Source organism: Thamnophis sirtalis, unplaced genomic scaffold, assembly GCF_051295495.1.
Source record: "Thamnophis sirtalis isolate CommonGarterSnake01/CBP01778 unplaced genomic scaffold, rThaSir2_p1.2 scaffold_13, whole genome shotgun sequence".
In the NCBI taxonomy this organism is placed as follows: Eukaryota; Metazoa; Chordata; class Lepidosauria; order Squamata; family Natricidae; genus Thamnophis; species Thamnophis sirtalis.
In genome coordinates, this window is record NW_028261393.1 from 31757191 (window position 1) to 31782109 (window position 24919).

General features: G+C 45.1%; 1 protein-coding gene across 1 annotated transcript; it reads left to right on the forward strand.

Annotated features, from left to right (window-relative positions):
* The first annotated feature begins 1405 nt into the window (after positions 1 to 1405).
* On the forward strand, positions 1406 to 22082 carry LOC148043124 (zinc finger MYM-type protein 1-like). The gene is made up of 3 exons (XM_087728059.1): positions 1406 to 1696; positions 1946 to 2101; positions 20123 to 22082. The coding sequence occupies exons 1-3, from the start codon at positions 1406 to 1408 to the stop codon at positions 22001 to 22003; spliced, it is 2328 nt and encodes a 775-aa protein (XP_087584185.1). The 3' UTR covers positions 22004 to 22082.
* Positions 22083 to 24919: the final 2837 nt, after the last annotated feature.

Consider the following 24919-nt stretch of genomic DNA (forward strand, 5'->3'; position numbering starts at 1 on the left):
CTTTACACCTGACTGGAAGCAGTTAGGCGGAGACGCCAGCGTGGAAGAAGAAGATTGGACCATGTGATGGATTGTGGGTGTGGGGACAAGATCATGAACTTTTAACTGGGTGGGATTCTGATGTAACTTCCAGAGTTGGAATCCCACAGCTTGATGCCAACATGCCTGCCTTATTAAATTGGAACTTTAAGCATAGTTTTGCCTTCGACTCTGATTTAATTCTGCATGATATTTGGAACGCTGACATCATTCCAACTCTCCACTAAGATACGTTATCAGCATCCCAAGCTGTGGAGCTGTCAGGGGGTACTGAATCCCAGTTCTGACCCAACCCTGGGCAGTACGAAAATTCAGTGAAGATGGAGGAAGAAAAACATGGTGCTGAGAAAGCTAATTTTGACAGCTCAATTAATTTGGCCGAGGCTCAAGAGGTGCCTCTTAAAGAATTAATAGAAGCTGCAGAGATTAGGGAATTGAAGGCCCAGCGAAAGGAATTCTGTGAGGAGGCATCAAGATTTATGACTTCTAAGGAATGCCTGCTAGAAGAAGAGGGGGTTGTCAGGGAAACTTCGACAGACGACTGGATGATTACCAGAAGATCTGATGAATGGAGAACTCAGCCGCCCTCCTGCAGCCCTTCTCTAATGGGCCTCCCAGACCATTTCCCATGGTTAAACATGAGTGAAATAAAAACCCTCGCCTCTTCAGAGACCCCTCAGTGGAACCTGGCACCCCCCACATTCTCCTTTCCTTGCAGGGAAATTTCTGCCAAGTGGAGTGGAGATGTGGGCTCCTTCCATAGAGTAGCTAATGAATCAACCCACACCCTTGCTGCTGGATTGATGCCTAGAGCAGTCACATCAGCACCCCTCCCTCCTACTGGAGTGCAACCAGACCCCCCTCCAATTAGGCGAGGTCAATCCAGCTGGCAGAAAGAGGCCTGGAACACATGCACCTGCCCACAGCTGAAAGGGGTGACTCCGAACCCATGAATCAAGCAAACCAAGAGTGGGCATTCATCCCGGGTCATGGATGGGCTCAATGTCAATGGATGCCTGCCCTCTTCCAGCAGATGGCGCCTTCCCAGATAACTTCTCCTGGACAAACCCAGAGAATGGGACCGCCACCAGGTCCAGCCCCCCCCCCCAGCAATGCCTCCACAGGCTTTTGCCCAACCGATGGTTGTGGGTCAGCGGAGGGACTTACCACCCCCAGCAGCAAACCAACAAGCTGCCCCGTTCAACCACCAGCGCCCCCTCCTCCCACACCCCCACGGTTCTGTGCAACATTCGATGGGTCCCCAGATAAGCTGGCTTATTTCCTGAATTGAGTGTGGGCTTACGTTGATCAAGTGGGGCCTCAATACCCATCTGATCGAGAGTTGATCCAAGAGATAGCAGAGGGGATGAATGAAAAGGAGGCTGCGCCGTGGATAGCGGAGCTCCACGAGGCAGTGGCTCCTGAGCTAGATGATATAAATGGGTTCATCCAACTGATGCTCACCAGGTTTAGCGATGTGGCCCAAAATGTGGATGCTGAAGACCAGATCCACAAATTGCGACAGGCTGGTCGTCCCGTGAAGGAATTAGTTTGGGAGTTCCAGAGAATAGCTGAGAGGCTGTGCTATTGGCCAGAAAGACTCTCGGTCTACATATTCAAAAAAGCCTTAGATCTCAAACTGAAAGAAGCTTGTGCCGTAAGGGGGATCCCGTAACGTCTCCAAGATTGGTATACCACTGCAATCATACTAGACCACGAGATTAACACCTATCGAAAGCCTGGTACCGGAACCCCTGCCAAAAAGCCTTTGGGCCAATGTACGCAGAAGCAGCGAGCTGAGAGGCCTCCACCAACCCCCCATGAGGCCTTCATAAAGTGCTACCGATGCGGTTAGATGGGGCACAGAGCAACAGAATGCCTGGCTCCAGCTCCTGTTCCACAACAGTGGCAACCACCTGCCAGCGCAATGAAGAAACCCCCCAAAAAGCCACCCAAAAAGAGCCGTTTACTACAGCAGCCAATGGAGATAGAGAACCCTGCTATTGAAGAAGTCCCTGGGGCCTCGGAGGAGGAGGATGAAAATGCTGAAGACGACCCAATCGTGAGTGCACCTATTCCCTCCTTTACCATAAAATCCCAATTCCAAGTGCCCAGAACGGGGAAGTTGGGGAAGTTGGGGCGATCATAGACACCGGCTGCACCAGATGCTTAATCAGCATGTCAATAGTGGAGCAGCTAGGTATACGCTAACCCACCCTATTCGGTTCAAGCAAGGAGATGGAACCCTAATTGGGGGCGCCCTGGCCATAAAGATCACTGAATTAGTAAAGTTGAAGATAGGCCGACACTATGAGTTCATTGGATTCATTGTAGCCCCCAAAATGCAGGAGTCAATTATCTTGGGACTTGCATGGTTGGACAAGTGGGCACCTACGATCAAGTGGGAGGATGGTGCCTTCAACTCTGATTTAATTCTGCATGATATTTGGAACGCTGACAGTCTCTGCACCTGACCGGAACCAGCTGGGTGGCGTTGCCAGCGTGGAAGAAGAAGATTGGACCATGTGATGGATTTGTGGGTGTGGGGACAAGATCATGAACTTTCAACTGTGTGGGAATCCGATGTAACTTCCAGAATTGGGATTCCACAGTACGATGCCAACACGTCTGCCTTATTAAATTGGAACTTTAAGGATAGCTCTGGGACTCTGATTTAATTCTGCATGATATTTGGAACGCTGACATTATCCCAATTCTCACTTCAAAATAAATCACCAGCATCCTGGAATGGGGACTGGTGAGGGGTGCTGATTCCCAATGCTGACTGACCCGGTCAGCATAAAATATCAGCAAAGAAAATGAGCTGGACAAGATGCTTTTCTGCAAAACTTCAGAGTGCAAAGGAATTTCTGTTTGAAGCTTCTTTGCGAAGCCTCAGAGTGCGTAGGAGTTTCTGTAGAAGAGCCGAGATGGCGCAGTGGTTAGGGTACAGTACTGCAGGCCACTTCAGGTGACTGTTATCTGCAGTTCAGCAGTTCTAATCTCACCGGCTCAAGGTTGACTCAGCCTTCCATCCTTCCTAGGTGGGTGAAATGAGGACCCAGACTGTGGGGGCGATATACTGACTCTGTAAACCGCTTAGAGAGGGCTGAAAGCTATAAGTCTAACTGCTATTGCTATTGCTGTTTGAAGATTTATAGCATCTGGAGGAATGCCGTGGGGGAAAGATTCTGCACACAGCTGGAAGTGACAAGATGTTTGAAAGTCCTAGATCAACTTGAGCAACTAAATGCTCCCCCTCCTTCCCCCAAGCCAAGGCTTGGAAAAAAAAACTAGAGTGGAGATTTTGACTCCTTCCAAACAGTGATAAATGAAATGAACCAATACCCTGCAACTGAGTTGAAGACAGATTCCCTATCAAAATGGGAAATTCAATCCAGCCAGAAAGAAGGGATTTGGCCAGCATCTTTCACTTGCCAGCCACTGGAAATTGGGCTGCAGCTTGTGAATGAAGCACCACCAAATTGGGCTTTCTTCCCAGAGTATGGATGGATAAGATGCCAGTGGGCACCTCCTTGGCCATCAACATGGGAAAATCCTCCAAGCCAGCAGAGGGGGCCTTGACACATAAACCCCCCTAGCCAGCCATCGTTGGTTGAACTGCAACCTGTGAATCAGGCAACCCCGGGATGGGTCTTAATCCCAGGTCATGGATGGAAGGGATGCCAGTGGGCAACTGCCCTCCCTCAGCAGATGGCACCATGGCAGATAACTGGGCAGTGGCCAACCGAGGGATTGACCTCTCCACCAGTCTCCCCTGCAATGCCCCACAGGTTCTTACCCCACCTTCCTACAGAGAAAGGTTCTCAACAATGGAAGAAGGGATTGCCAAGGGGGAAGCTACAGAATGGATAGCGGAACAATGTGATGAGGCGGTTCCTAAGTTTAGAGATGTAACTAGGTCCCTTCCCTCGTGGGGGCCAATAAAATGCCACCATTGCTCTCAACTTGGCCACAAAGTGTCAGAGTGCTTGGCTCCAGCCCCAATGCCACAAACGTGCGCATCAACCGCCATGGCAGTAAAGAGAAGGCCTCAGATGGCACCAGAAAAGAGTCATCTGGACCAACAACCTCTGGAAGAGGATCCCCAAGGTGGTGAAGCATTCTACCAAGGGGGAGGCCTCGGAGGAGGAAAAGGGCAAACAACCTCTGGAAGAGGATCCCCAACCTAAGGTGACGAAGTGTCCTACCAATGGGGAGGCCTCGGAGGAGAAAAATGCTGAAGAACAAACGTGTGTACCAATCACCATGGCGGTAACGAGAAGGCCCCAGATGCCACCACAGAAGAGTCATCTGGGCCAACAACCTCTGGAAAAGGATCCCCAACTTAAGGTGACGACGAGTCCTACCAAGGGGGAGGCCTCGGAGGAGGAAAAGAGCAAACAACCTCTGGAAGAGGATCCCCAACCTAAAGTGACGAAGAGTCCTAACAATGGAAAAGTCTCGGAGGAGGAAAATACTGAAGATGACCCAATGGTGAATGCACCCATCCTCCCCTTCGCCTTCCAAGTCAACCTCCAAGTACCTGAGATGGGGGTGGAAGGGGAAGTTGAAGCAGTTGTAGACACCGGTTGCACTCAATGCTAATCAGCATGTTGATTGTCAAGAACTAGGCATAAGCACAAGACCTCTAGCCTATCCCATTCGGGTTGAGCAGGTAGATGGAACACTAATTGGAGGGGCCCAAGCCACGCTAATAACTACTGGTGAAGTTACAAGTGTGCCGCCACTATGAGCTTCTCAGATTCATTGTGGCTCCAGAGATGCCAGAAAAAATAATCTTGGGGCTTGCATGGCTTGACAAGTGGAAGCCTACGATAAAGTGGGAAGACGGTGGTAGGAAATTGATTATTGTGTTTGAGCCACTACCACCAGTGGAGGAAAAGGGCCATCCAGGGATGATTGAATCCAAGAGCCCATATCCTGGGCCCCCAGGGGTCCAACAAGTACCAAAAAACTTGTTGGGGGATGTTTTGTCAGTATGACAGTAATGGAAGCCAGGATAAGCTGATCACAGCTATTAAATTGGCGCTCCCAACAGACCAGTGGCTCAACAATAACCAGGAAATCCTAACGATGGAAAATGGATTAACCTGGAAGGGGTCCAAACTGTATGTTCCCACGGGGTTGAGGCTGAAAGTTATACAGTGAAGCCATGAGGTGGAACTAGGAGGCCACTTTGGATTCCTAAAAACGCTCCACCTCGCCAGGTGTCAATTTTGGTGGCCAAAGATGGAATCAGAGATGGAAGATTATGTAAAAAGCTGTGCTACTTGCGCAATGATGAAACCACTACCGGAGAAGTCCCCTGGACTGCTACGAGTGGCCAGCCCTAACTGACCATGGGAAGAGGTTGCAATGGACTTCATTGTGGAACTCCCAGACAGCAGTGGGAACAGAGTAATCTGGACAGTTATTGATTTGGTTTCCAAGCAGGCTGCTTGCTCAGGGTTGCCATCTGCAAAGAAATTAGCGAAAATGTTTGTGAAACACATTTATCGCCTGCATGACTTGCCCAAGAGGATCATTTCAGACCGCGGAGTCCAGTTCACAGCCAAGTTCTGGAGAGAGCTCCTGAGATCCATTGGGTCCACACAAGAACTGAGCTCAGAGATTCATCCCAGCATGAACTGCGCAGCAGAGAGTGCCAATGCGGTGGTGGAACAATACATCCGGTGTTATGTGGACTATCAGCAAGACAACTGGTCAGACTTGCTACCCTTTGCTGAAATGGCGTACAACGATGCGGTCCACAGCAGCATCGGATTAACGGTTTTTCAGATTACCAGTGACATGGAATTTGTTGCCATGCCTGAGCTGTCTAGAGAACCTCCCTTCTCCATGTCTTTGAATGAATGGATGGACACGCTAAAGAAAGGATGGGAGAATACGAAGAAGGCTCTAGCAGATGTGGCAGAAGCCTACAAGAAGCAAGCTGATAAACACTGCTCGCTCAAAACCCCCTTCCGTGTGGGGGGCAAAGTTTTTGTGTTTACCAAATACATAAGATTAAGAATGCCTAGCAAGGAATTTGGTCCAAAATTTCTAGGTCCATTCCCACACTAACTAGTGAAGATAGTTAACCCATTTACAGTTCAACTCAGTCTACCCAGAAGTCTAGGGAAAATTGGCCCAGAATTTCATTGTAGCTTGTTGAAACCAGTAATTGGGTCTAGCATAAGAGCATCCACCCAAGCTTTCTCTTCTCCTGTAGTGATAGAAGGGGAAAAATAATCTGAGGTGGAAAAGATTGTAGACTCCAGGCTGAATAGGGGTCGCTTACAGTATTTAGTTCAATGGAAGGGTTACCCTTTGTCTGAAGCCACTTAGGTGAAAAGCTGGAACTTAAAAGTGGAGAAATTAGTAGAACAATTCCACAAGAAGTTTCCTGATAAGCCAAAGGGTCCCCCTGAGGGGGGGGGGAGGTGGTTAATTGTGTTATGTTAACTTTTATGTTATTCTCTTTTCAGGAAACGTTTTTCTTCTGAGGAGAGGCCGCCTTTCAGGCCTGCAATTATTTCCCTTTTAGCATCTTTGGCCTGCCACACTCTCTTTTATTTCACTGTGCTGTTTCATTAGTGTAGTAGTTGGGAGAGGGGAATAGAAAGGAATAGAATGGTGGAAAGTGTTGTTGTCATTCTTTTCTAGAAACCCAAGGTCATCTTTTGTCTCCGCCTCTCTGCACCTGACCGGAACCAGCTGAGTGGAGTTGCCAGCGTGGAAGAAGAAGATTGGACCATATAATGAACTGTGGGAGTGGGGACAAGATCATGAACTTTCAACTGGGTGGGAATCCGATGTAACTTCCAGAATTGGGATTCCCCAACATGTCTGTCTTATTAAATTGGGACTTTAAGGATAGCTCTGCCTTGGACTCTGATTTAATTCTGCATGATATTTGGAACACTGACATTAGTATAATTGGATTGCTTATTAGTAACCTACGCCTATCACTAAGTGTTGTATTTTATGATTCTTGATGAATGTATTTTATTTATTTTTCTTTATGTACACTGAGAGCATATGCACCAAACGCAAATTCCTTGTGTCAATCCAATCACACTTAGCCAATAAAGATTTCTGTTCTGTCTGTTCTATTCTATTCTATTCTATTCTATTCTATTCTATTCTATTCTATTCTATTCTATTCTATTCCATTCCATTCCATTCCATTCCATTCCATTCCATTCCATTCCATTCCATTCCATAAATGAGCAATTCTGGCAGCATACAGGATATAGAAAACTGAAAACAAATAAACTGGCTTTCTGTCTTCCACTGTGTTATGATCTTGCTCTTAATTGTTACATATTTTCAGATATCTAAAGAGTGTTATATTCACATGTGCATACACCACACATACACATAAACACATCCATAAACAAGGACACACAACATAGTCTTTCTTTCTGAAGGGAAAACATTCCAATTGCTTATATTTCTCTGTACAAAACCTAGTGCTTATGCCTGATCATCCCCACTGACTTCTCTGGACCTGTTTTGGTATTCACACATCCCTCTTAAAATCCCGCTCCCACAACTGGACCTGGTCTTGAAGAGAGGTGAATTAAGTGAACTGATTCCTTCCCGTGACTTTGGAAACTCTACTTCTGTTGAGGAAATCTAATATTGTATTTGCCATTTTTGCAGCCACATGGCATTCTTGATTCAGATTCACCTTACAAACAAAAAGCTTGGAGATGCTTTTGGTGAGGTGGGAACCTATATTAATTAGGAGAGAGAAATAAATAAATAAGAGCAACTGTTTAAAAGACCTCAGCAGAGGGCAGCACACAGCTAACTTTGGCCGAGGACAGGAGCTGAACAGGGTTAACTGTGGCTAAGAATAGAACAGACAGGCAAGTCTTCCAGGACTGGGATAAGAGTCACTCCCACTTCCACAGCAGGGTCAAGGGGGCTACATGGATTGCAAATACCAATGGCTGAGCTGCAATTCGGGGTCTCCTCCCAATGTACGGTCTGCTGCCAGACAGGCATTCAGATATTTATAGCTGGCTATTTAATACCCCTCCCCCGCTCTGTCCCAGTAGCCAACTTTGGATACATCGCTGTTAAATTTCATCATATTTTTTTCAAATTGCTTGTCTAACCAATGAGATTAACCAGAGGCATGATGATTGCTAATTGAAACATCAAGCATATCACTATTTTGACTTTTATTTTTGTCTTCTGGGCTGTTTTTAATCCCACCCAATTTTGTTTTTTTTTAATTGAAATTTTTTTAAAAAATTATATTTTACAAATATATACCTCCACTCCCCCCCAACCCCCCCCCCCCAACCTCCCAGATCAAATACAGGGTATGAACATTAACATCCATATTCTAAGATAAGCTAACAGACTTTAGCATCATCCCTCACTTGTACTTTAACTCCCCTTTTGTAAAGCCAACTTTAAGCATATTGTATCCTTGCTTGTGCATTCATTCATAAGCTATCTGGAATTTCTTAGTCCCATATTTATTCTGAATATAATCAATCCATCTTCTCCATTCCAGCTTGTATTTCTCATCTGAATGGTCCTTAAAATATGCTGATATTTTAGCCATCTCTGCTAAGTTTGTTACTTTTAGTGTCCATTCTTGAATAGTAGGTAGTTCTTCCTTCTTCCAGTACTGCGCCATCAATAATCTTGCTGCCGTTGTAAGATTCAAAATCATATTAGTCTCTATGACTGTACAGTCTGTAATTATACCTAATAGGAATAACTGAGGAGTAAACTTTATCCTCTTTTAAAGAATATTTTGCATAATCCACCATATTTTTATCCAGAATGCTTTAACCTTTTTACAAGTCCACCATATATGGTAATACATAGCATCAACACAATCACATCTCCAGCATTTAGGTTGTAAATTCGGATACATACAAGCCAATTTTTTTAGGATCTAAGTGCCATCTATAAAACATCTTATAGAAGTTCTGTCTCAGGTTTTGGGCTTGCATAAATTTTACGTTCCTTACCCATATCTTTTCCCATGTCTCCATTATTATTGGTTCTTCAAAATTTTGTGCCCACTTTATCATACAGTCTTTAACTAATTCAGTTTCAGAATCTATTTCTATCAATATATTACATAACCTTTTTATATGCATTAGGCTTTGATCCCTAATCTGTTTTATTAGATTGTCTTCATTCTGTGTGATGCCGATTTTCTGGTCTTTTTTCATCTGTCCTGTAACTGACCATACTGAAACCATGTTTAAATTACCCTTTCCTCTTTTAATACATTCAGAGATTTTAACTGTAATATACCTCTTTCTGTAGTAAGAAGCTGTCTATATGTGGTTACATCCTGTTTTTGTTGTATGCTTATATTCTCTATTGCGTGTCTGGGAATTGCCCACATGGGAATCTTGTCATTTAACTTATATTGATATTTTTTCCAGACACACAGTAGAGCATTCCTTAAAATATGACTTTTAAAAGTCTTATCCACCTTCTTATCATATATCAAATAATCATGCCAACCATATACCAAATCATACCCTTCAATGTTCAGTATTCTATCTTCCGTTGAGTTGATCCAGTCACTAATTATTGATAAAACTACTGCTTCATACTATAATTTTAAATTTGGTGTTTTCAAGCTTCCTCTCTCACATACGTCTTGCATTATTTTAAGTTTTATTCTTTGTTTCTTCCCTGCCCAGACAAATTTGTTAATACCCTTCTGCCAATCTACCAAATTTGCATCTTTTTAAAGTATTGGTATCATTTGAAAAAGAAATAAAAACTTGGGCAAAATATTCATTTTTACTGCTGCTATCCTTCCCAACAAAGACAGTTGTAATTTTCCCTATTTTTTTCATTTCTACCTGAATTCTGTGCCATAATGGTTCGTAATTATACTTATATAATTTCCCCTTTGAGGTTGTAATATAAACTCCTAAATATTTAACCTTTTTTACTATCTCACATCCTGTTATTCTTTCTAATTCTTCTCTTTGATTTGTGTTCATATTTTTAACTAACATCTTTGTTTTGCCTAAATTTATTTTAAACCCAGATACTTGACCATATTGATTAATCATATTCATTAAGACCTTAGTAGATTTCCCTGGTTGGGTTAAAGTTACAACCAAGTAGTCTGCAAATCCTTGTAATCTGTATTCATGATGTCTAATCTTAATTCCCTGTAAGTCATCTGACCCCCGTATTTTATTCAGCAATAATTCCAAGGTTAAAATGAACAATAATGGCGATAGGGGGCAACCCTGTCTTGTACTTTTTTTTTTGCAATTTTAAAAGGTTCTGTTAAGCTACCATTAACTATAATTTGTGTTGTTTGTTCCTGGTATATTGCCTTGATAGGTTGTATAAAGTACTCTCCAATTTGCATCTTTTGCATTATTTTTATTAGAAATTGCCAATTCACTCGATCAAATGCTTTCTCCGCGTCCAGAAATATAAGCGCTGCAGGGACTTGGTTATTCTTTCCCAGATACTCCAATATATTAACAATTTGTCTTACATTACTTCTCATTTGTCTCCCTTGTGTAAAACCAGTTTGATCATTGTGAATCAGTTGCTGTATAACTAACATCAACCTGTTTGCTAATATTTTGGCAAAAATTTTGTAATCTGCATTAAGTAATGATATAGGCCTATAATTTTTGGCTGGCTGAGATCTTGATCTTCTTTGGGGATCAGGGATATAAAAGCTGTTCTCCAAGACCTTTCCTTCCATTTGGATTCTGTTAAATAATTCCTTAAATAAGTCTTCTAACCCCCTTAAGGGGTTCTACCATTTCTAATTGTATTTTTTTCTAATAAACCACTGTCAAACCATCTGTATCAGGTGCTTTCCCAACTTTTAACTGTTTAATTATCTCGAGGATTTCCTCCGAAGTTATTGGTTGGTTCACCACCCAATTTTGTGTTGGCTAAAAATCTGCTGAGCATTCCTTCTAATCCAATTAATTTGTTTCCTCCTGCTATTAATTTAATTATTTATTTAAACTCACTGGTTGCCCAACTCCAGTGGACTCTGGGCAGCATACAAAACTAGAGAAAACATAAAAATGTCTTTAAAAGAAACCCATTAAACTGAACAGCTGAGACTAAAATAATCTAATAGACAACAAAATTGACAAAACAAAACGGGGGCCATTGAACAAACATCAATCAAAGGGTTCAAAGGAATCAAAGCCAGATTTTCAAAACTTTTGAGAACCTCAGGAGAAGGGGGGGGGAGGCTTTCTAGGTTTCACAAGAGGGCCACGTCTTGTAGCTTCAAAGAGACCTGAAGGACACCCTCTTTGCCAGAAGGTATTAGGCAGGCAAAAATGACTGGAGACAAGCAGCCTCTCCAAGCCTTCTGCCATACAGCACCTTAAATTGCACTCAAATCCAATTGGCTCCAATGTAGCTTGCTTAGCAGTGGTGACACAGGCATCCAGGAGGTGCCTGTTATACAGCTTGGGCCACTGAATTTTGTAACTTCCAGGCACATTGCATAATCCAGTCCTGAGATCAGCAGGGTATACGTGACTATCCCAAAGGCTGGCTAGTTGTGCAAACATTTCTACATTGCCTTATCAAATGCAGGAAATTGAGAGTCCAGGCAATTGAAAAGAATATAGGTATTTTTGTACATTAATGCTGTCTACAAGAATCTGAACTAACGGTCAAAGCAAACTGGCAGTAGGTAAGAATGAATGGAATTCAAGGAGGGTTGAATTTATGAGGGCAAAGGAACTTTAGACACATGATGTGTTTGATCCCTCCCTCGGGCTCAGCCTGATCATTTCCTGCTACATCTATTTCAAAAGCTCCAGAACACTGAAAAATCACCAACACAACCAAAATTCACAGAAACCAAACTGCCAAGGCAACCTGGGTCTACCAACTGTGCTCAGAACAGTGACGTGCAGTCACTAGAGGCAGGGGAGGCGAGGCCTCACCAGTCTCCTGAGGGAAAGGAAACTATTTTCAAAATAATTAAAAAGGCCAAGGTAGTTGCTCCCAGACTCTAAGTCACAGTGACTCTGAGTCTCCTTAGTGCAGTTAATAGGAGGAGGCTAGAGAACTATCGGCCTCCTTTGCTTAAGGATTTTTTCGCCTTTTAAGTGTCAACCAAGGGTTAAAACCTGAAAATTGCGTATGCAAATGAGGCACATGATACTCCCGCCTCCTCCTGCAGAGGCCACTTTGTTTAGAGCCTATTTTAAAATGTTTAAGCAGAGTTATCCACGTGGTGACTCTAGCAGCAACTAGCCTAGCCTGCCTGGCCCTGGCTAGACCAAATCTAGCATTTTCAATGGAGCTGGAAGGTATGTGGGTCAGAGCGAGGGGGGGGGGGGGGAGGAATTCAGTTTATTTGTAATGTAAATAAATATAATTTGTTTTTATTATGTGTATGTGCGTGTATGTGTGGTTTTTTTTTTACCCCCCTCTGCTGGCGTGTGGGCTGGCACATCTATTTTTATTTTTCATTTTTCATTTATTATTTTTTATTTTTTTTTTATTTTTTTATTTTTTAAAGCCATGCCGCCTCGGTGCGCCATAGAGCGAAACATGTCCTGGTTTGTCCTGGTTTTAAAGTGCAAGCGTGCAGCCCGGCCACAAACCAGGACATGTTTCACTGAATGGCCGGCCGGCGCAAAGGGAAGCCGGCAGTTTAGAGCTCGGCCGCCATTCAGCGAAACATGTCTCGCTGAATGACGGCCGAAGGGCAAGCTAAAGTGCCGGCATGACTTTGAAGAGCCTGCTTGCCTTCTGCGCTGGCCCGCGCGGAAGACAAGCAGGCATTTAAAGGCATGCTGGCAGTTTAGACCTCGGCTGCTATTCAGCGAAACATGTCTCACTGAATGACGGCCGAGGGGCAAGCTAAAGTGCCGGCATGAGAGCCTGCTTGCTTTCTGCGCTGGCCCGCGCGGAACACAAGCAGGCATTTAAAGGCATGCTGGCAGTTTAGACCTCGGCCGCTATTCAGCGAAACATGTCTCGCTGAATGACGGCCAAGGGGCAAGCTAAAGTGCCGACATGACTTTGAAGAGCCTGCTTGATTTGATTTGATTTGATTAGAATTTATAGGCTGCCCTTTTCCCTGAGGGGACTCAGGGCGGCTTACATAAAATAAGGAGGGGAGGATACAGACAATAGACACAACAATACATAGAAGTAAAATAGTAAGCAACATTCATTCATCATTCGGGTGGGGACAAGTTATCTTTATCCCCAGGCCTGACGGGCTAGCCAGGTCTTAAGGGCTGTGCGGAAGGTCTGGACGGTGGTGAGGTACGAATCTCCACGGGGAGATCGTTCCAAAGGGTCGGAGCTACTACTGAAAAGGCTCTCCTCCGTGTAGTTGCCAGTCGGCACTGACTGGCAGATGGAACTCGGAGGAGGCCTAATCTATGTGATCTAATTGGTCGCAGGGAGGTAATTGGCAGGAGGCGGTCTCTCAAGTACGCAGATCCACTACCATGGAGGGCTTTATGAGTGACAAGTAGCACCTTGAAGCGCACCCAGAGATCAACAGGTAGCCAGCGTAGCTCGCGGAGGATAGGTGTTATGTGGGCGAACCGAGGTGCACCCACAATCACTCGCGCGGCCGTGTTCTGGACTAGCTGAAGTCGCCGGATGCTCTTCAAGGGCAGCCCCATGTAGAGCACATTGCAGTATTCCAGCCTAGAGGTCACAAGGGCCCGAGTGACTGTTGTGAGGGCCTCCCGGTTCAGGTAGGGTCGCAACTGGCGCACCAGGTGAACCTGGGCAAATGCCCCGCTGGTCACAGCCATCAGATGATGGTCAAAAGTCAGCTGTGGATCCAGGAGGACTCCCAAGTTGCGAACCCTCTCTGAGGGGTATAAAATTTGACCCCCCAGCCTGAGCGATGGAAGACTGATCGAATTATTGGGAGGAAAACACAACAGCCACTCGGTTTTCTCCGGGTTGAGTACAAGCTTGTTAGCCCTCATCCAGTCCATAACGGCCTCAAGACCCCGGTTCATCACGTCCACCGCTTCATTGAGTTGGCATGGGGCGGACAGATACAACTGAGTATCGTCCGCGTATTGATGGTATCTTATCCCGTGCCTCCGAATGATCTCACCCAGCGGTTTCATGTAGATGTTAAATAGTAGGGGGGATAAGACCGAACCCTGTGGCACCCCATATGTTAGGAGCCTAGGGGTCGATCTCTGCCCCCCCACTAACACCGACCGCGACCTGTCCGAGAGGTAGGAGGAGAACCACCGTAACACAGTGCCTCCCACCCCCACCTCCCGCAGTCGTCGCAGAAGGATACCATGGTCGATGGTATCGAAAGCCGCTGAGAGGTCGAGGAGAACCAGGATGGAGGCATGGCCTCCGTCTCTGGCTCTCCAAAGATCATCAGTCAATGCAACCAAAGCGGTTTCTGTGCTGTAGCCGGGTCTGAAGCCCGACTGGAAGGGGTCGAGATAGCTTGCTTCCTCCAAGGACCGTTGAAGCTGGAAGGCCACCACCTTCTCGACAACCTTCCCAACAAAAGGGAGGTTGGAGACTGGACGTTAGTTGTTAAGGGCAGCTGGATCCAGAGATGGCTTCTTCAGGAGGGGTCTCACCACTGCCGCTTTAAGTGCGGCGGGGAAGTGCCCCTCCCGAAGAGAGGCGGTAACAACCGCCTGGATCCAGCCTCGTGTCACCTCACTGCTGTTGGCAACCAGCCATGAGGGACATGGGTCCAGTACACAGGTGGAGGCACTCACAGCTCTCATGGCCTTGTCCACATCCCCAGGGGCGACATCCTGAAACTCAACCCAGAGGTGGTCTACCAATTCATCCTCTTGTGCCTCGGCTGGAACTGCAGGGATGGAGTCCAAATCCGACCGAAACCGAGCAATTTTGTCCGCTAAGAATTGGGCATAATCCTCAGCTCTACCCTGCAAGGGTTCCCCCGTATCCCTCCTATTTAGGAGGGAGCGGGTTATCCTAAACAGGGCGGCTGGGCGGGACTCAGCGGACGCAACCAAGGTGGCAATATGAGATCTTTTTGCTGCCCTAAGTGCCCTGATGTACTCCTTGGTGCTGGTTGTTAGGATTGCTCGGTTCGATACGGATTTATCAGACCCCATAGGTGCTCTAGGCGTCTCCTCCGGCGCTTCATCTCCCGGAGCTCCTCAGTGAACCAAGGAGGCCTCCGGGATCCGCCGCCTCGGAGGTCCCGTAGTGGCGCAATCCGATCAAGGGTCTCCGATGCTGCCGAGTGCCAGGCAGCAACCAGAGTCTCCACCGGACTGTGGGCGAGAGTATCAGGAATAACCCCAAGCTCCGTCTGGAACCTCAAAGGCTCCATAAGTCACCTGGGGCGGAACCACTTAGTCGGTTCCTTCTCCCTACAGTGGGGGTTTGGTCTCCGAAAGTCGAGCCTCAGTAGGCAGTGGTCTGACCACGACAGGGGTATGATCTCATTACCCCTCAGACCAAGATCACAAGTCCACTGCTCCGAGAGAAATACGAGGTCGAGCATGTGACCCGCTGAGTGGGTTGGGCCCCGGATTACCTGGGTCAAGCCTATGGCCATCATGGAAGCCATGAACTCCTGCGCCCCATCAGAGTGTTCACCGAGCGAAGGCAAATTGAAGTCCCCCAAGACCATAAGTCTAGGGAACTCAATTGCTAGCTCGGCTACCGACTCAAGGAGCGAGGGGAGGGCTGCTGCAACGCTGTTGGGAGGCAGGTACGTTAACAGCAGACCCACTTGACCCTTGAGGTCCAACTTTACCAGCAGAGACTCACACCCGACAAGCTCCGGAGCAGGGATCCTACGAGGTGCTAACGACTCCCGGATAACGATAGCCACACCCTCACCCCTTCCCTAGGCTCTCGGTTGGTGCAGCACCTGAAATCCTTCTGGGCACATCTCTACGAGGGGGGCTCCTCCCTCCGGGCCCAGCCAGGTTTCAGTAATACATGCCAGGTCTGCCCTCTCGTCTAAAATTAAGTCCCGGACGAGGGGAGCCTTGTGAACCACAGACCTGGCATTTAGCGACAGCAGCCTGAGACCAGGGTCCTGATTGCTCGCGCCATCTGGCCTCGGAGTGGGACTCGTAGGGCCGGAAGGAGGGATCTCTGTAACGTAGCGAACCCTCCTTCCCCGGTAATGGCTAGCCCTAAAGTCCCCGCCATATCTGCCCCTCCCTGTTACGACCGTAATGCTCCGGCCCTCTCCTGTGTCTCTGGTCCCCCCAGCCACCCCAGTGCCCCCCGCATTCCTCGTCAGGTCCTCCGAATCATACATACTCATTCACTCACCCAGGCAATCCCCACGTAGTAATTAAAAACACAAAAAATACAACAATGATAAGTAATAAAAGTGGGAACATTCACTCAATCACATACATATCCCATGCATATCCCATACAAAAGAAAGAAGAAAAGAAGAAAGAAAAGAGGAGAAAAGATAGATTGCGCAGTTGTTAAAAATGCAAGTTCAGATAACGTAACTGGCTCTCAGCATTCGGGATGGTTAGAATAGCTGGAGTCCAGCTGTAGTCCAAATAAGGTGTGTAGGGGAGTGTCTCGTATCCCCCTCTTCTGTGGATCTGAAAAGGTCCAAAAAGTCCGGAACAGTCAAAGATGGCAGAGGGTTTTCTTGCGCAGGCATTATCCAGAGTAATGCTCCAAGGGTACTGGCAGATGGTAATGGTGGCAATAATCAGAGCCAGATGGAGGCGTGCCAGCGAGCCTAGAAATCCAGAGGCCGCGGCAGGAGGAGGCCAGATGTTAAGATGTCACAATAGGGGATAGTCAAGTGCCAGGCAGAAAACACAAGAGGAAACCTCACAGCAGTGGGGACAGGCAGAGAAGGAGTCACATCTGAAGGGCCACCTGACTAAACAAGAGCGGAGGAGGGAGGGGACAATGGCGGAACGACAACGGGGCCAGATACGGAGGAGAGCCATCCGGAGGGACTGCTGCGGCACTAGGCAAAACCAGCCGCCCAATTTTCTCAGTCCCAGCAATATTTCCGTCCGTTTACTCTCTCTCCAAGGCGATGGTAGCCAAACGAGGCCCCCAGGAAGTGCAGCTAATAGTTCCAGCAATATTTCCGTCCGTTTACTCTCTCTCCGGGGCGATGGTAGCCAAACGAAGCCCCCAGGAGGTGCAGCTAATGGTCCCAGCAATATTTCCGTGCTTGCCTTCTGCGCTGGCCCGCCCGGAAGACAAGCAGGCATTTAAAGGCATGCCGGCAGTTTAGACCTCGGCCGCTATTCAGCGAAACATGTCTCGCTGAATGATGGCCAAGGGGCAAGCTAAAGTGCCGGCATGAGAGCCTGCTTGCCTTCTGTGCTGGCCCGCGCGGAAAACAAGCAGCCATTTAAAGGCATGCCGGCAGTTTAGACCTCGGCCGCTATTCAGCGAAACATGTCTCGCTGAATGACGGCCGAGGGGCAAGCTAAAGTGCCGGCATGAGAGCCTGCTTGCCTTCTGTGCTGGCCCGCCCGGAAGACAAGCAGGCATTTAAAGGCATGCCGGCAATTTAGACCTCGGCCGCTATTCAGCGAAACATGTCTCGCTGAATGACGGCCGAGGGGCAAGCTAAAGTGCCGGCATGACTTTGAAGTGCCGGTTTGGCTTCTGCGCTGGCCCGTGCGGAAGACAAGCAGGCATTTAAAGGCATGCCGGCAGTTTCGCTGAATGGGGGGGGGGGGAGTCCTGCTGGCACGCTAAAACGTTGATTGTAATTCCTCCTTTGCTAGAGCAAAAAAGAAACCAGAACCCCACCCCCTCTGAATCCCTACTCAATGGCCCTCTGCCTGTAAAAAACAAAACAAAAACAAGAAAACCAAAGAGACAAGAACAGCATGGACCTCTGCATTAAAAACACATACATAATTATGTCCTCTTTGTGTTCATCCCTTCACTTTAGATCAGTGTTTTTCAACCTTTTTGTGCAAAGGCACACTTTTTTCATGAAAAAAAATCACGAGGCACACCACCATTAGAAAATGTTAAAAAAATTTAACTCTGTGCCTATATTGACTATATATAAAGTGTTTTTCCCACGGCACACCTTACACTATGTCACGGCACACTAGTGTGCCGCGGCACAGTGATTGAAAAACACTGCTTTAGATCACATGTTGTTGATTTACTCTTCAAAAAGGGAAGGAGGGAAACAAGGGAAAAGGGGGCTTTCACTGCTGCTTTTTAAAAATTTTCCTGAAAAAATATTTTTCTCTCCTCTAAGAAAAATTTTTGAAAAGAAAAGTTTCATTTTGTACGTTAGAAATATACATATATTATATATACCTCTTACATTTTACAAATGTAGCAAATTATTCAATATAAACAGACAACAAAAAATTAACACAAACCCATAAAAATAAAAGTTAAAAAAATTCTTTTTTCTTCCTATGAAACCAGGTAAATTAGTACAGGTCTTAAAAATAAAATTGAAGCCAAACATTTAACTCTTCAGACAAGACCGAAAAAGAGGCTGTGAGTTTCATTGTTGTCAGCACTGGAAATGCTTCTGAAGCACAGCTGTGTGTTCATTATGTGTTTCTTTAGGAAATAGAAGTTGGTCCCTCCCCCTTTCTTCCTTGTGCATGTAGACTTCTTTTCCAAAAGCAAGAGTATAATAAAGCAATGTCAAACATTGCAAATTGCAGGTGCTAAGTGAGACTTCCTCCCTATTATTCTAAACCTTAGAAGGGTATGCATATAAATCCCTAAAGGTGGGTTTGTGGTATCCTTCTCTGCTACAGGAATAAATTAACAAGAGGAGATTATGCTGGGTGGATAGTCTCTACCAGGGAGGAAGATGTGGTTCAAGTCCAGTGTAATAACTAGGCAGTCTACATTACAATACACTCCACAGGGGCAAGTGGGTGGCAGTGGTACTTTTAGGGGAAAGCATGAACAAGCGTAAAGCTGAACACTTTGTAATAGTGTTGTTCAGGTTTAACATTTCAGCCCTATGCAGTTTTACCTTTTCATTACTGTGTACTTTCCCTCTTCATCCACTGAGTGCATCAGAAAACAGGCAGAGTGCTCAATATACTTTGTGTCTTCTTTCCTCGTCCCATGAAAGGGGAGGAAACAAAGAAAGGACTCACTTTAGGGGCATATTAAAATATCCTACAGATCAATCCCACAGTGTGCCTAGCCAGGAAACATTTCCCATAACATGATATTGAACACATTAAAAATAGTTACTCTTCTCTGGGGGTTAGGTGCATCTGGAAGTTAAGGCTTGTATATATTCTAGCAAGGAATCCTTAATTTAGGTTGAGAGAGTGGGAAGGGAAACTTAAAAGGTCAGGCTCTAGAAAAATATATTTTAGCTTATCTATTTGACAAACATTTTTCGCTGAATGGCGGCCAAGCCATGCCGGCACTTTAAAGTGCATGGGCTGGGCGAGTCCCCGAAGACGGGCGGCAGATGGGGCAGGCAGCTGGAGCCCCTTCTGTTACCGTCCTCCAGCGGTGACAGTAACTTTGTTCTTTGAAATGCTATAGATGAAAGAAAAACAGCAATATGCTAAGTTGCAGAAGCAACTATTTCATAAAGTTTTTCATGAATATCTTTTTATATAAAATGTGAAATGTTTCTGTTCCTCGGCATCTTGGGTAATGCTTGCACAATTGTGGAATCTTTGTGTTACCTGCAGTCGCCTTGTGATTCCACCAGGTGACCAGGGAAAGTTCTGACTTTTTGAAGATCCATGTAGATCTCCAATTCTCCATCCATGCAGACAATGCCAGAAACTAATCTCTTTGGTGGTTCTGTATGAGAGTTAAAAAGTCAAGTGCAGTCATTCATTTCCCCCCCCCCTTACCTTTTCCACTTTCAGAAATGGAGGATTACATTTCTAAACTAAAAGATTTTTCTAAACTGGACTTTCAATCAAAGCAGGAGATAATAATTAAAGGAAGACCAACACCGGAGCTAAACGGCCTGCTTCAAAGGAATAGACAGAATACCCGCTCTTTCCAAACGGTGTGGTACACACGAAAAGGCTGGTTGTGTGGATGTTCAGTAAGAAACCGCCTTTTCTGCTTTCCCTGCCTTCTTTTCTCAACTTGCGACAATGTCTGGACTCAGAAGGGATATTGTGACCTGAAGAATTTGCAGAGAAGCCTCAGCAAACATGAGCAGTCGACCAACCACATACATAGTCAGATCACACTAAAAACATTCGGCATATCCAGGATAGACATAGCTTTAGATGAACAACACAGACTCAATATCAGCATCCACAATGCTAAGGTAAAGGAAAACCGAGAGATTTTAAAAGATCTCATCAAAGCCACCTGCTTCCTCGCCAAACAGCAGCTGGCATTTCGTGGAAATGATGAAAGTACAGACTCTACCAATCGTGGAAACTATGTTGAACTCTTACATTCTTATGCTAGGAAAGATGACAGGCTAGCTAAACATTTGAAAACATCCACTGTATTTTCCGGCTTGTCAAATGGAATACAGAATGATTTAATTGCAGCAGTCAGTGATGTCATTAGAAATGACATTAAAAAAGAGATCAGTGCAACTCCATTTGTTGCTGTAGAAGTAGACAAGACCACAGATGTCACAAACCGAGCTCAGATTTCTGTCATACTGCGGTATGTGGCTATGACTGATGCCAAATGTGAGGTGAAGGAGGCGTTTTTGGGATTTGATGATGTGAGTGAGGACAGACGTGCTCCCGCAATTGCTGAGTATATCCTGAGAGTGTTGGAGACGTATGACTGTGTTGGAAAGCTTGTAGCTCAGACCTACGATGGGGCCGCTGTAATGGCATCAGAACTTAATGGCGTGCAAGCTAAAATAAAAGAAAAAGTGCCCGAAGCCATGTTTACACACTGTTATGCACACAAGCTGAACTTGGTGCTTTTGCATTCAGCAAAGTGCATGCCGGAGTGTCGCACATTTTTTAAAACAGTTGAGGGACTAGCGTCATTTTTCAGCAAGTCCACAAAGTGCACTCACTTGCTGGATGAAGTTGTTAAGCGCCGTTTACCCAGAGCAGCGCCCACAAGATGGAGTTCTAACTCTAGGCTGGTGCAAACAATAAGCATGCACCACAATGATCTGCGCGCGTTATTTCATGTCATTGTAGAAAATCCTGACAACTGGGACAATGACACACTAATGATGGCAACAGGATACGATCGGTGGCTGTCAAAACCATCAACATGCTTTCTCCTTGTGGCATATGAGGACATTTTCAGTGAAACTGACACACTTTTTAAAGTACTGCAAAACAAAGTGATGGACATTGAATATTATCTTGCACGCATCCGTGACACCTTTACAGCTCTTGAGCGCATGAAACTGGAGTTCAACAGTTTATATGACCGATTTGAGAAGAAATGCAGCTCACTTGGCCTGACAGGGACTGGACGTAGAGAGTCGATTATATCTGAACAAAAACGAGTCTTTTGTAATATTTTGGAGAACATAAACCATCAAATGCAGGCTAGGTTTGATCATTTTGGTGAGTTGACTTTCCTTGGTTTGGTGGATTGCACAAAATTTAGTGAAATGTCCCAACGTTTTGATGACATGAAACTGCAGAGCCTTTCAAAATATGCCAGATTTTTTGACTTTGTGAAACTGAAGACGGATCTCATTGGACTGTACAGCTCACAAGTGATCAGGGATACATGTAAATCTCCTGCACAGCTTCTTAGCTTTTTGGCCCAGAAAGATCTCATTCAAACTGTTCCTCAGGCCACAAAGTTGCTCCAGCTTGTGCTCACTGTTCCAGCTACGACAGTATCGGTGGAGCGGTCATTCTCAGCACTGAAGAGACTAAAAACATATAGTCGGAACAAGACCAATCAAGGACGACTGTCTTCCCTGGCCATGATCGCCATTGAGACAGAGAGACTTTTAAAATTAAAAGATAACGAAAAATTCTACGAGCAAGTCACAGATGCCTTTCTTCAGAAGGAGCGGCGGATGGACTTCATTTATAAATAATGGTAAGACCCATAATAACTTCATTTTTTTTCAATTAAATGTGCTTTTTTGTGTACTACAGTATGTGTAAAAAATGCTGATATGACACCTCAAAGATAACCATTTAATTGCTGCCAATCAAATATTGGTTAAGATAATTTGTAGGGTTTTAATGTTTGTAAATCTGATTGTGATAACATCAGTGCCTCACCAGCCATAAACCTCACCGCACGTCACTGGCTCAGAACTAGCAATCACAATAGCACTTAGACATATACTCTTCACTGTGCTTTAAAGCCCCCTCTAAGCAGTTTACAGAGTCAGCCTCTTGCCCCCAACAATCTGGGTCCTTGGAAGGATGGAAGGCTTACCCATCTCAGAAGGATGGAAGGCTGAGCCGGTGAGAATTGAACTGCCGAACTGCAGCCAGCAGCCAGCAGCCAGCAGCCAGCAGCCAGCAGCCAGCAGCCAGCAGCCAGCAGCCAGCAGCCAGCAGCCAGCAGAAGTAACCTGCAATACTACATTCTAACCACTGCGCCCCCATGGCTCATAATATAATAGTTGAAATATAATAGCTTTAATTGTTTTCAGAAAAGCAAGGGCAGAGACGAGATGGGTATGGGTGGATTTCTCCCTGCATCTCAGGGATAGAAATTCCCTGGCATGGAGGCTGCCACCCTGGAGGCTGTCCTGGGGACTTGTTCTCTTCACAATTTGCATGAGGTGGGGACGCTCATTGGGATAACATAGAATGTAGGGTTGGAAGGAACTTTGGAAGTCTTCTAATCCAACCTCCTGCCTGTGGTAGGAGATCCTATATCATTCCAGGCTTTCTTTGGGTTTGATGGGGAGGGATGATTATAGAAAGAACAACAAAATAGAATAACAGAGCTTCAAGAGACCTCAGAGGTCCTCCAGTCCAATCTCCCCTTTCAGTTTTTAACCCGGCTCTGCCTCCCCAATAGATTGTGTCATCCAGCCTACATTTAACAAACTGGCTGAGAAGCATTTGAATATTCTGACAAATCTATTGCTTAAATCAGGATATATTTATTAGGTTTACACCATTTTCACAATTTATTAGGAAGTAACTGATCAAAAATGGAGATTAATCTCCAGGTTCTTGACAAACCCATGCTGGGTTTTTATTTTTAGTAATCTCTGCTTTGTTTTTCAGGTGAGGTACGATAGTTTTATAATATGCTGTAGCATCCTTAGTACCACAAAATGCAATTTGACAACTCCTGGAGATTTAAACTCATGGAAACCTCCTCAAGCTTGAGGCCTTACTTATGTACATACACAATTTCTACAGCTGCCCTTCTCAGTCTAATTGACTCTTGGATCAAGGAGAAGGGTCTCCAAACATCTGGGAGTTGAAATCAACAAGTCTTAAAGTTGCCAGGTTTGGAGACCTCTGATCTAGTATATTCTTCCCAGATATTCTGCTGTTTAGGATGGAATGCATTTCTTGGGGGAGGGAGGGAGTTTAGTAGCTCTGCTTGCTTTCCAGTTACATCTTGCCAGCTTCACTGGTAGGTTCCCTCTGCTCCTCTCATTGTGAATATATTCAAAGTTGCCCTTTTGCTTCTTTTTAGCATTCTTTACCTACCTAAGCTCATTCTGGGCTTTCATCTGATGCCAGGTTTCTCTAAGTTTTCTAACTTCTTTCTGTGTCCTTGAAGTATTTTTCAGACAGCCAGAAAGCTATGTGGGGGCTGTAACAGATTTTTCTGAGCTAGCTCCTTTTCCACTTAGGTTCTCTTTCCATAGAATTAGAGAATAGAATAGAATAGAATAACAGAGTTGGAAGGGACCTTATATGTCATCTAGTCCAACCCCACATCCAAGCCCTATACCATTTCTGACAAATGGCAGTCCAGTTTCTTCTTGAACGCTTCCAGTGATTTTCTATATAACATTACTCTGAATTTGATAAAACCCACTTCTTTTAAATAGAAAAACATATGAATAAAATGAAAAACTCTGCCATAACCTTGAGAGCAAGGGTGGAGCATCAGAATCCCAGGTTCAAATCAGCCATAGAAAGTGACTAGACGACTTAGCGCAACTTACCTCAGAGGATGGGGAATAGTTGTGGGGAAACGTGGAGTGGGTCTCAAGGGAGGAGACACTTGGAACTCCTAGATGAAAATCTGGGAAACAGCATAAATACATCAATAGATAATAACTTCATCCTAAGGCTGCAGCTGCTTAGTTCTTATTTTTTTATTTATTAAATTTCTATCATGTCCATCTCACTACTAAGCAATGTTGAGCAGTCATCCTCAATAACTCTTCCATAGCCTTGCTTGGCCCAAACACACTCTTGCGGCCTTCAAGAGATTGCTCATCCCAATAATTTAGATGATGGTCCAAGAAATCAAATGTCTCTTGTCTACATCATTGTTTCTAATAAGTCATCTGTCACTGTTCCTCTTTCTCTCTCAGGCCTTTACTACAGAGCAGAAGAGAGAGGAAAACACCACATGAGCCTCCAGCTTTTAGCCTTTTCTTCCTAGATTATTTTAATAATAACAGTTATAAAGCTGTTGTCAATATTATTTTCCCACAATGGTTTAGCAGGAAAGGGCAATTACTAGTGGTCTTGATAAACCTTGGAAGTAATTCTGTCGCATTCTTAATATGTGCTTCATGCAGACTCTACAAATCACAACCAGATAACTTCATATAGAAACATCAAATCTAAGGTGACCAGATTTTCAGATTGGTAAAGAGGGACATCATTGACCAGGCTGGGTGAGAGGGGGGGGCTTGATTAAAAATTTTATACGGAGCAACAAAAAATTTCATACAATGCAAAAATAGTATTGTAATATTTTTTTTTATTTCAACATAACTACAATTTACAAATATAAATTGTAACTGTTGCCAAACATCAAAATTTTGATCACGTGTCCATGAGGATGCTGCAAT

What these genes read in the sequence shown, in the direction of transcription:
- LOC148043124 (XM_087728059.1), top strand. Translation starts at nt 1,406, where the DNA reads ATGAATGAAAAGGAGGCTGCGCCGTGGATAGCGGAGCTCCACGAGGCA. An exon ending in AACTGAAAGAAGCTTGTGCC is followed by an intron (nt 1,697 to 1,945) that starts GTAAGGGGGATC and finishes GTTCCACAACAG; the next exon opens with TGGCAACCACCTGCCAGCGC. An exon ending in ATGCTGAAGACGACCCAATC is followed by an intron (nt 2,102 to 20,122) that starts GTGAGTGCACCT and finishes GTCTGGACTCAG; the next exon opens with AAGGGATATTGTGACCTGAA.